The following is a 12357-nucleotide window of genomic DNA, read 5'->3' as shown; positions in this document are numbered from 1 at the left end:
CAACTGGCTGGCCAAAGGACCCAAAGGGAAGGTGTGTGTGTGTTTATGCCTTGTGCTGCAGCTTCACCACCTAGCATCTAACCTAGAACTTGGACTCAATCTCTATGAGAGTCACAGTGGGGCAAATGCATACAGATTGGCAATGAGGTGGCATTGCCTAGGAAGTAATTAATAAAAAAGACAAGCCCAGGTATAGACTGCGACAATCACTTCACTTAGGAGAGAGGGACTCCCGCAGAGCCTCGCCCCTGCTGTCAACCCCTGGAAACTCCTGGCAGAGGTTGCTAGAAGTGGCAAGCCCTGATTTTGGCCCCAGAAGTCTAAAGGTGGGTGGTGAGGACTTTAGGTCAAGAAGGTTCGCGTGTTTCAGGTTAGCAGAGGCCTTGTAAGGCCCAGGTAAGACACCCAGTGGGGACTGATGACACCCTGGATTCTAGAACGGAGGGAGTTTCTAGAGTTCCACCATCATTGTTGGCAGTGAGAAGCTCCAGGATAACTCTCAGATGGAGGATCCCTCTGACTCCTGCCTCGTGGGAGTCTGACAGTGGAGAGGGCCTTGGTATACGGGTCACAAACTCAGTTCTGTGGAGGGAGGAGTCCTTGGCCCTGCCAGGATTCCGGGTGAAGACCGTGAATGGGGTTAAATACCCTATAATGTATGGAGCCCCACAGAACCTTACTCCTGCTGTAAGCCTGGTAAGACCTGGTCACCATAGAAAGTTGGGGGAGGAGGGGACGAGGAGTAGGAGAGGAAGGGACCTCCCCTAACTCCCGCTTTCAGAGCATCGTTGGTGAAGGTCTCTACTGAAAGACGCGGCCTCGTTCGGCAGAAGGAGGCGACCTCGCACTGTTCAAGTACCAAGGTGAGGTCACTAAATGAGGGAATCAATACTCCCAGAATAGAGGGAGCCCCACGGAGTAAAGTCCCGTCCCTTTTGTTGTCTCGGGGAGCCCCTGGAATAACTGTCAGACTTAAGCGTTACCACCGACTTGGACCTCAGGAATCTGAGGGTGGTTGAAGGCCTCGGTCTGAGGGGCGTGGCCACAGTAAGCAGAGTTTCAAGATAAGATACTGAATAGGGAATGATATCACCACCACCAAAGAATAGAGCGGATTCCACAGTGAAGAGCCCAGCCTCTGCTCCAGCCTTAGGAACCCCCTGACTGAGTTGCTCCCTGACTTCCACATTGAGTTTGCGAGGAGGTGAGGCCCGTTCCGAGGATTACCGCCTCAGGTGGGCAGAGTGAGGAACCCCAGACCCTGCCAGGTGACAAGGTAAGATGCCGGTGAGGACTGACGGACCACTCCTCCAGAATGGAGGGCCTCCTCAGACCTCTGCTGTCAGCCCTGGGTGAACAGGGTCAGGGCATAGCTGGAAGTCACTTCCCCTGACTTTTGCTTTAGGAGTCTCAGAGAGGTAAAGGCCTTGGCCTGAGGGGCGCAGCCTCCAGTGGGCAGAAGGAGGAGTCTCAGCCTCTACCAGAGTCAAGGAAAGGTGCTGAGTGAATATGTAGGGAACAATTACTCCACACTGGGAGGAGTGCTCCACACTCCCAGGCTTCTTGTCATCCGTAGGAGGCGCTGGGCAGAGTAGCTGGGATTGACATCCACTGAGTCTTCCTGGAGAATCTCAGGGTGGTGAGTACTTTGTTCTTAGGGAGCAGGCCTCGGTTCAGCAGAGGGAGGAATGGCAGGCCCTGACAACTCTCAGCATAAGACTCTGAGTGGAGACTAACAGGACCACCCACCTCACAATAGAGGGAAACCCTAGATAAGGCCCCGGTCCCTGCTGTCAGCTCTTGGAGGTCCTGGAATAGCTGTCAGATTGAGTTGCCTCTGACTTCTACCCTTTGGTTTGCAGGGAGGTGAGGCCCATTCGGAGGATTGCTGCCTCAGATGAGCAGAGGGAGGAGTCCCAGACCCAGCCAGGAGTCAAGGTAAGATGCCGACTGAGGACTGAGGAGCTCTCTCTCCCAGAATTGAGAAGGCCCCTTAGCACTCTGTTGTCAACCCCAGAGGAGAAGGGATGGACAGAAGTGACTTCCCCTGACTTCTGCCTGGGAAGTATGAGGATGGTGAGAACATTAGTTTGAGAGGTGCAGCCTCAGGTAAACAGAGATAAGAATCCCAGGCCCTGACAAGAATCAAAAGAAGATGCTAAGTGGGGACTGAGGGTATCACACACTCTAGAACAGTAAGGGCCTCAAAGAGCCCTTTCCCTGTTGTCAGACCAATAGGCCCTGGAATAGTTGCCAGACGTTGGTGCTTTCTGACTGGCTTTGGGAACCTGAGGGCTGTTGTCTTGAGTTAGCAGAGAGAGGTGTCTCAGTTTCTATTAAGGTCAAAGTCATGACCCTGAGTAAGGATTGAGGGGACCACACACATCAGAAAAACAGAGCTCCAACAGACATCTGCCCTCCTCCGTTATCTCTGGGTAGCCCAGGCAGGTATGACTAAATGAGGGGCCCCCTCACTTCCTTCCCTTCAGTATCTGTCACTCCTGTGACTTTCCTGGCTGAGAGGCTGAGAAGAGCGGTCAGTCTGAGGTACCCCCTGGCTTCTTTTTAACTCAAGTGTCTCAAAGAGATTAAGTCCTCTGAGAGAAGAGCCCCAGATACTTCCTGGGGTCACAGTGAGGATCCTGATCAAAGACAGAGGGGACCACCCACCCCCAAACAGAAGCAATCACACAGAGCCTGACTCCACCTGCTGTTATCAGTTCTGGGTAACCTTGGCTTGGGTTGGCTGACTACACCCTGAAGTCCCTTCTCACTTCCTCCTTCACCTTCTTACAGGTCAGGACAGGGGACCTGTGAGGCCCTAAAGCATTGCCTTCAGGAAAAGATGGGTAGGGGCACTGCTCATCACAGTTTACCAGATGAGGCCACTCACATCTTCCCTTTCTCCCTAGGTCCTCTATCATCAACCCTCCTGCCTATATTCCTGCCTGCTACCACCACCAAGAGTGAGAATGTCTCAGTATCAGAAGATTCCACATTGCACACGGAAACAGCACCATGCCCACAATGAGACCCAGCGCCTAGAGGTTGCACAGGTCTCCAAGTCTCTAGAGGAGACCCACCTCTCCTCCCATCCTCTAGTGCCTGGCAATTCAAAGGAGACTGTAGCTGCTGGGACAGACAGTATTCCACAGTGTCCTCAGAGTGCCTACTCATCTAATACTGTCATCAGAGTCACCTCATCAAAGAAATCAAATAAGCTTTTTGGCAGACAAGGAAAGAATAGTTCAGCTTCTTCAAAGTACCTGCCAGGCACTGAGAACTTGACCTTAAACCCTTTAGATGAGAAGGCGACTTTGCTGGTGGATTTCCTGCTGTGCGAATATAAAATGAATGTGCTCCAAACCAAAAAGGCAGACATGATAGATATTGTTATCAAAGAGGACAGGGATGCCTTCCCTGAGATCCTCAGGAAAGCTTCTGATCACATGGAGCTGGTCTTTGGCGTTGAGGTGAAGGAAGTCGAATCCAGCAGCCACTCCTATGCCCTCGTCAACAAACTAGGCCTCACCTATGATCCAAGGCTGAGTGGTGAAGAGGGTGCACCCAACACCAGCCTCCTGATATTTATCCTGGGAGTGATTTTTGTGAAGGGCAATCACGCTACTGAGGAGGAGATCTTGGAAGTACTGAATATGATAGACTTATATTCTTGGAGGGAGAACTTCATGTTTAGAAGTAAGCATACCATCAAAAATTTGGTGTGGCAAAAATACCTGGAGTACCAGCAGGTACCCAACAGTGATCCCCCACGTTATGAATACCTGTGGGGCCCAAGAGCCCACACTGAAGTCAGCAAGAAGAAGTTGCTGGAGTTTTTGACCAAGATCAGTCAGTCTCACCCCACTTGCTTCCCACCCCTGTTTGAGAAGGCTTTGAGAAATGAAGTAGAGAAGGCTAGAGCTGCAGCCAGGGCTGGCTGGCACTGCTGCCATGGCCAGTGCAACTTACAGTGACACATCCAATAGCTTCTCCCATCCCTAATGAAGCCTGAGGTAGATTCCTCACTTTGTTTTTCATGAGGGAAGTCAACGTTTCAAATAGTGGAAGGCTGGAGGGGGAATAAAGCAAAAACACTGTATAAAATCTGTGTGTGCCTATTCTATGTGGGTGACTTGAATTTTTCTTTTTTGGGGGGAGTGAGTTTTCAAATGCTCTTCCTTTAAATATAACATTTTATTAAGCTTCAGAATCTAAGTTTATGAATGACATTGATCATACATTAATTGCTGTTTATGAAACAAGAACACAAGTTTTGCTTGCATTGTGTTTCACAATACACTGACACTGACAAACTTATTTTGTCTTCTGAAAAAAGATAACATGACATTCAAATAGGCATTACCTTGAAATTGTCAAAGAACTCAACAGTAAAATAGTTGGGATCAATAAAAAAACCCTAAAAGATGGTCAGTTCTTGGCTTCCCATATCCTTTTCAATCAGCCATTCTGTAAAATTAAACGACATATATGAGGTATGATAAAAAAAAAAAAGGTGAATGTTTAAATACAAAAAAATCACTACACTAAAAGACACATTGTCATTAGTCCCCCTCAAAACACTCCTCCTTGCTTCGAACACACTTATCCCATTGTTCTTGCCACTTTCTGAAGCAGTTCTGGAAGTCCTCTTTTGTGAATGTCTTTAGTTGTGCTGTCATGGCTGTCTCGATGTCCTGAATCATTTTGAATTTGGGGAAGAGCCAGAAGTCTCACAGCGCCACATTCAGTGAATAAGGTGGATGAGGACACACTGTAATGTTTTTATTTGACAGAAATTGCCATATACCAGAAGCAATGTGTGACACGGAGCGTTTTCATGATGGAGGATGATTTAGGGCACATTTTAAAACACATCTCTCAACTGTAGGTCACACCTGACTGATTGCACCTAACAAGTTGAAACTTGTCACACACACTGTTATTAAGGTTCAATGTGCTGCTTCCCCTATTGAAGATCCCTGCTTTTCCGTTGGATGGCACTCCGCTGCAGCATTCACCATATTTGTTAATCAAAATGGAAAGGCTCCGTGTCACACATCACTTCTGGTATGGCAATTTCTGTCAAATAAAGACATTACAGTGTGTTCTCATCCACCTTATTCACTGGATCTGGCACCATGGGACTCCTGGCTCTTTCCCAAAGTCAAAATGATTCAGGACATCAAAGCAGCCATGACAGAGCAACTAAAGACACTCACGAAAGAGGACTTCCAGAACTGCTTCAGAAAGTGGCAAGAACAATGGGATAAGTGTCTTCAAAGCAAGGGGGAGTGTTTTGAGGGGAACTAATGGCAATGTGTCTTTTACTGTAATAATTTTTTTATTTAAATATTCACCATATTGTTTGATCACACTTTGTACATGCATTTGCTTAGCCTATTTAAGAAAGTATGAGAAATAAATCTTAATAAATAAGACTTCATGCACACTGGCTCATTTATTCCCAAAACGTTAATTCAGCATCTGCTCTTTGGAAAGTACTGTGCTAGTACTTTCCAAAGTACTAGGATAAACAAGACTCAGTAATGCTAGGATAAACAAGACTCAGTAATCACCCACAGAATTGGAGAGTCTGGGAGCAGGAATCACGTAAAAGAAAAAGTCAAAAGAAGTCGTGGGTGGGGCGAGGTGTCCATATGAGGACAGTCAAGTGTAAAGGTCCTGAGACAAGGCAGGCTAAGGCCTTGGGCAAGTGGGAGATAATTTTAAATTAAACTGTATGGTACACCACATGAGGCTGTGGGAGTGGTGAGCAGGGGCAATGGTGAGTGGTGAGCAGGGAGACCCTCAGATGGTGGGTCTCTGAGTTGAGTCTTAAGGCTGGAATGGAAAATTGTTTTTAGCAGTTACTTTGGGATCATAAGCAAGCTAGATCCCACCTAGGACAAGGATGGAAGAAAACCTGCATTTTTGTCCAAGTGCAGTTGAACACTGCAGAAATTTGGTGTTTTATGAACATCATTCTCGTGGACTTTGTGAGAAATAAGGGTGATACCTTCTTAAGGTAAGATACTGGGAAGCCACTGTGTGGGCACTCTTTTCTGTGGGTTAGGAGATTCAGAGCCTGCACCATTCAAGGGACATTTTAAATAGGTTATGTTCAATATAATTTGGAGAACTATGCAAGGCCTAGATTTTTGGAGGGAATGTTGGAAGGGCAACTGCGAGGGAAGGAGTTGGTCCTTGACACAAATTCTAAGAGATTTGAGTTGCATTCAATTGGTAAGTAGCTCCCTAAGTCCAACTTAAATAATATATTCTGTAATAAGGTAGCAGTCTGGGTGTCTGAGTCACCCAGTAACAAAGATCCCCTGCCAAATCACATCAAATTTTATGTGCACAAGAAATAAGCTTTTGTTGTGTTAAGCCATTGAGATTGTAGGTTTTATGTTTTGCATCAGCTAGTAGTTATTTTATCTAACTAATGAGCAAGTACTGTTCTAAAATTTGAGCTTATTTTAGCATTTTAATGACAAAGCTAATAATAGTGCATATATTCTCATTGCAAATATTTCTAATGTACATAAATCATCCCCTCCCATTACAATGTTCATCCAGAATTAAGCGTTCTCCTCAGAGGTAACTGCAATAAAAATTATATGATGTGTATTATTTTAAAGATAATTTTAAGCTTTGTAATACATAGATGTGCTATAAAAATATATTGTGATTGTTTTTAACATAATGGGTAGTGATGTACATATTGTTCTCCCATTTGCTTTGGTCACTTAATAAAATGAATGCAGCATCATTCCATGACAACACATATAAATCCACCTCATTATTATAACTACTCTCTGGGATTCTAAAGCATGAATGCCCCGGAATAATTTTAGCTATTCTCTTCCTTACAGACACATAAGTAGTTCCCATTAGTTACTATGGTTAATAGAACTGAAATCAACCTCTTTGGACATCAGTTGTTATGAAGTGTGCATAGGAAACACATGGCAAACAGAAATTGGGATAAAGTGGAAAGGGTATGAAAATTGTAAATTTTTATAAATGTTGCCCAAATATCATCCCACAAATCTACTAATTTGTATTCTCACAAATTAATGTATACAAATACCCTACACTCTTCACATTTTGTTTTTTCAATAGTTTAACTTTTAGCTAAACTCATATATTAAAAAATGTCTCACAGTTGTATTAATTTGTATTTTCCTGTTTTCTAATTGGGGTTAGCAGAAATTTAACCTCTTGCAAGTACAAAGCTGGATTTCTGCAATGATGTTCTCAGTCGCATGAACATGCTTTAAAATTCTACTGTCAAATTAGGTATTTTCCTTTTACATTGAAAAGCAAAGATTTGCTTAGAATGACCAGGTGCCAGAGACTGGGGCCAGAAAGGACACTCTCAGCTAGTGAGGGACATGAGGAGGATGGCAGGGGAGAGAAATTTCCAGAATCCATGAGAGAGACCCCCCAGAAAACCAAGTCCAGAGAGCTTAGGGCAAGCTGGCAGGCGGGGATCTGAATCTAGAGTTCAGCATCATGTAGAGAAGTGACCATAAGGATCAGGGTGGGGTATCCAGGAACAGTTACAAGAATAAGCATGGAAAATTTCGGACTCACCTCTAGCAGCTGAAAATTATTGAGTGATCTAAATGGGCAGGTCTATGGGATGAATATCAGACATCTCGCCCTTCCTAGAATCCTCTCTACATTTTGTCAAGCAGAGTATAACTGGTGCCTCTGTATTTATTACCTGGTGATGTTATCGATGGATTCTGGAAGAGCCACATTTCTTGATGACCCTGGGCCTCCAGTGTATGTTTGCCAATGTACCTGAGCTGGGAGCTATCTTTATGTCACCGGGAGACAGCTATTTTTCACTTTATATACAGTGGAACTCCTTCACTTTGGTTGGAGCTATGTGAATGGGTGAGGTTAGTGAATGATGACAGACAGTTGAGACAGGTGAGAAGTATCATCAGTAGTGGAAGGGGATATGTAGTCACAAGGAGGAGGAAATTGGAGGGGAATCCCTTAGGGGCTAATTTACCTGTGGGTAAAGGGCTGGGTGTGGACTTGTTTGGAAAAACAATCCAGATGGTGTCCCTAACCTCAGGCTGCCTTCTCACAATTCCTGAATTGTTGGCACTTCAGAGGTAGGTGTTCCGGGGCTGTGTTTGCTGCCCTGTATTGTCACCAGATACTGCCTGGGATGGGGGATTGGGCCAAGGAGCAGACATTTTCAGAATGTATGGTGAGCTGATGGAGATGGCACAATTCCTTGTTAAGCTGACAGGGGAAGATGGAGATGTGTGGGGTCCAATGAGGAAAGCATGATGTACCATATTGTTGCCAGCATCTCCACCTCCAAAATGAGGGTGTTAGGATCTGGGAAGGAGACTTTGATGATCACATTTTCAGTGGTAGTTTCCCATGGGAATTCATAGAGGCAGAAGACCCTACCAGGGATTATTTTAAACCTCAATGTTACCTCTGGTATTTTGATTGATTGATTCATTCATTTATTCATTCATCCAGCAAGCACTTATTGAACATATGCTGAGGGCAAACACTAAGTAAACAAAACAAAAGGAAATGGCAAGGCACTTTATTCAGGCTGTGGATGTGAGGATGATGAGGAGACAGATTTTAATTTTAGGAAGTTAGGGAGTATGTAAAAGGGTAGAGGAGACTACAGTGAGTTTTGAAGATTGGCTGACTAGGTAGAAGTTTTTCCTCTTAGCTGAGTGTGGGGACAGAGCCCCAAAAAGCAGTTTCCAGGCTCTCGGCCTCACATAGAAAGGTGCTGGCTCAGGTACATGGCCATCGACTGTGATCAAATGGCCAGCAGCTGTGGCTAGTTGGCTGTCAGCTGTAACCAGTGAGCCATTAGCCATGAATATAACTGCCGTGGCTAGGCTAGTAGCAAAAAAGAAAAAGAAGGGGGAGCTAGCAAGAAGATGGTGGCTGAGTCTGCAAGCGGCACAATGAGGGTTGAGAATTGTGTTGCTCCTGGTTCCTGTGTCTCCAACCCAGCCGCCAGTGAGAGTATAGTGGTGTGACTCCCCTACCTATGGCTCCGTGGTTGTTCCTTTTTGGCCTCACCATGTCCTGCGTTCTTATGTGGAAAGTGGGAACAGAGACCCCGCCTGACACCCCGCACGACACTTGGCGTAGTTGGCAGGATCCCCTGCACTACACTGAGATTGAGGATAAAGAGGAGGGAGAATTGGTGGTGATCTGACTTAGACGTAGAGATGAGGAAGGGTGTGGTGGATGAGCTCACTCTGGGTCATGTAGATGGTAAGTTTGTGCTGGCTGTCCAGGTGGAGATGTCCAGCACACAGTATGAAACAAAGGTCTGTCTATCAGGAGGGCCTAGGCTGCAGATTAGGATTGGCTGCATCAGCAGATGTCACTTGAAGCCATAGGTGGAGGTAAAATCAAGTGCTGTACATACAGTGGCCTATATTCTCTCTCCTCCCCTGCAAACACTACTGGAAACCAGAATTACACACAGCTGAATAAATCCAGGGAAGGGTTCAAAGGGAAAATGTACTCACCCAGAAATCCATCAATCAGAGAGTTTTCCTGTGTTTCCTTAAGCTCTCTCTCTTAAGCACATACTTCTGCCAATGCCTATGTATCTCCTATGCCTATGTATTTGTGGATATATATATATATATATATATATATATATACACACACACACACACATATATATATATACACACACACACAATGATTTTTCAATCTCAAATCTGCTCTCTCAGGTCTCTTGTAGGACTTCACTCTTTTTTTTTAAGATTTTATTGGGGAAGGGGAACAGGACTTTATTGGGGAACAGTGTGTACTTCTGGGACTTTTCCAAGTCAAGTTGTTGTCCTTTCAATCTTAGTTGTGGAGGGCGCAGCTCAGCTCTAGGTCCAGTTGCCATTGTTAGTTGCAGGGGGCGCAGCCCACCATCCCTTGCGGGAGTTGAACCTGGCAGCCTTGTGGTTGAGAGGACGTGCTCCAACCAGCTGAGCCATCCAGGAGCTCAGCTGCAGCTCAGCTCAAGGTGCTGTGTTCAATCTTAGTTACAGGGGGTGCAGCCCGTGGGGGGCGGAACCCACCATCCCTTGCAGGAGTCGAGGAGTCCAACCAGCAACCTTGTGGTTGAGAGCCTGCACTCCAACCAACTGAGCCATCTGGCCACCCAGGAGCTGAGCGGCAGCTCATTGACTTCATTCTAGTTGCAGAAGGCGCAGCTCGCTGTCCAATGTTGGAATTGAACCGGCAACCCCATTGCCCAGAGCTCGTGCTGTAACCAACTGAGCCACCTGTTCGCCCCTAGGACTCCACTTTCTTGATAGTCTTTGTTCAAGGCTGAGCTTACACCCACAATATATAGATACTTAACTGCTGTAACTGATCTGCCTGTTCTAGGCAGCTGGCACGTCTGCAGTAACTCAAGTTTCTCATGACATACAGAGAATGTCATGGAGGAAATCTTGTGCCCAGGTCCCTGGAGGCCAGAACTTCATGACCTCTCTTTCTAACTGGGGGACTAAATGGGGGACAGTGATTGTCAAAATTTTAGATGTGAGACTGCTTATTCTAGCTGAAGCTCTTTCCAGAAATTCTATCCGTTAGTATAAGAAAGGCTGAGCAGTCTGGGTAAAGTGGGAACTGCAAGCTTAGAGTCCTGTCCACTCAGCCTCTTTTACCCCCTGGGGACAGAGGGCCCTGACACCCACAGAACTCTATTGGAAAATCATACCTATGTTTATGTGGAAAATCATACCTACACAAATAAAGATCTGGTCTGTATAGAGGTTTGGCTAAGGGAAGATCAAAAGGTGGGATTTAGAATTAAAGAAAGGAAATACTCAAGAAAGTAAAAGCCTGTTTTTGTTAGCATTGAAAATTCTTCAATTGTCATTCAAAAATCTATTGGCTCCCTTTAACAAATACAGTTGAAAAAATTTTCAGTTTATTTGATGCTCTGATATCACATTTGAATTCTGAAAGAAAAAGGGCTCCAAAATTATTGTTGACTGTTTAAATAAGCCACTGAGTAAAGTCTACTTATGTCTTGCTCATAGATTTTAATATTTCTCCAGCAATAAGATTATGTGCTTTGAAAGGAGAGCAGTGTTGTTAAAGTACTTCATTGATTAAAGGAACTTGTTGAATGTCTTAGAGAAAGAATTGATGAAAAATGTTTCCCTTTATGTGTCAAGGCTGTTCTTAAAATGAATAACATTACTTATGAACAGGAAAAGAAATTCTGACTTGTAGTGGGTAATTAGTATGGAATTTGTCAAGACTATCATTTGAAATGTATTTCATTACTTGAAGGATTTGATTTAGAAACATGAATGTTACTGAATATTCTTCCAGCCGGGGAGCAAGAAGAGGATAACAATTGATGACAATGTTCTTTTATTGTCACTGAGCAACATTAAAAAAAAAAAACCAAACAGTTAAGAGATGCAACCCAATCCTGAACAATGGAAAAGTGAGCTTTGCCATGAAAGATGGTATGTGATTCGATAAAGCAAATATGAAGAGCAGTTCTCAGAATGCTGATGATAAACATATACACTTGTTAATGAATTGTCAAAGGACAAAATAATGAAACAAGTTGAAAGTGACCAATGTAAAATCTTTGTTATAGTGTAAGTGGAAGACAGACTGAAACTGCAAGGAATTTTATAAGCAAACTCTGTAAAACAAGAAACTGTTAAAGAGAGTTAAATCATCATGGAAATGTAAGTAAAGAAAGAGATATATAATTTAGGTGTTTATAATTTAATCCAGATAAGCAACAAATAATGTTTTAGTATAACTATAGCCTATGAAATGTTTTTTTTATTTCTTTTTACTTCAATGTGTATATGCACAGAAAATGTTATGGGCTGAATTGTGTTTTCTCAAAATTCGTGTGTTGAAGTCCTAACCCCTGGTACTTCAGAACATGACTGTATTTGAAGATAGGCTCTTTAGAGAGGCAGTAGGTTAAAATGAGGTCATTTGAGTGGGCCCTAATTCAACCTAACTGATATCCTTATAAGAAGAAGAGATTAGGATATCTACACACAGAGGGAAGATGGTGTAAAAACACAGGGAGAAGATGGCCAGCTACAAGCCAAAGAGAGACCTAAGAAGAAACCAACCCTGCTGACACCTTGATCTGTCAGGAAGTGTGAAGTTGTTGCTGATTGGCTCACTTTCAGGACAGATGTGTTGGGGGGCGTGTATCACAAATGGGCCGCTTTTCAGAAGCCTGGAGCTGTCATTGATTTGCTAACTTTCAGAAGCTTAGTTTCTGGAGACAGTCATGGATGGGCTGATTGTATTGATTGTATGTCTCATTAATGGTGGTTACTT

General features: G+C 44.3%; 1 protein-coding gene across 1 annotated transcript; it reads left to right on the top strand.

The window, feature by feature from the left end:
• The first annotated feature begins 1281 nt into the window (after window positions 1–1281).
• Window positions 1282–3977, top strand: LOC117018924 (melanoma-associated antigen B16-like). Its single transcript, XM_033100296.1, has 3 exons — window positions 1282–1352; window positions 1863–1938; window positions 2913–3977. The coding sequence occupies exons 1-3, from the start codon at window positions 1282–1284 to the stop codon at window positions 3975–3977; spliced, it is 1212 nt and encodes a 403-aa protein (XP_032956187.1).
• The last annotated feature ends 8380 nt before the right edge of the window (window positions 3978–12357 follow it).

This window comes from Rhinolophus ferrumequinum, chromosome X (genome assembly GCF_004115265.2).
Source record: "Rhinolophus ferrumequinum isolate MPI-CBG mRhiFer1 chromosome X, mRhiFer1_v1.p, whole genome shotgun sequence".
NCBI classification, from domain to species: domain Eukaryota; kingdom Metazoa; phylum Chordata; class Mammalia; order Chiroptera; family Rhinolophidae; genus Rhinolophus; species Rhinolophus ferrumequinum.
The sequence above is the reverse complement of the archived record's forward strand: the minus strand, read 5'-3'. Positions and strand labels throughout refer to the sequence as shown.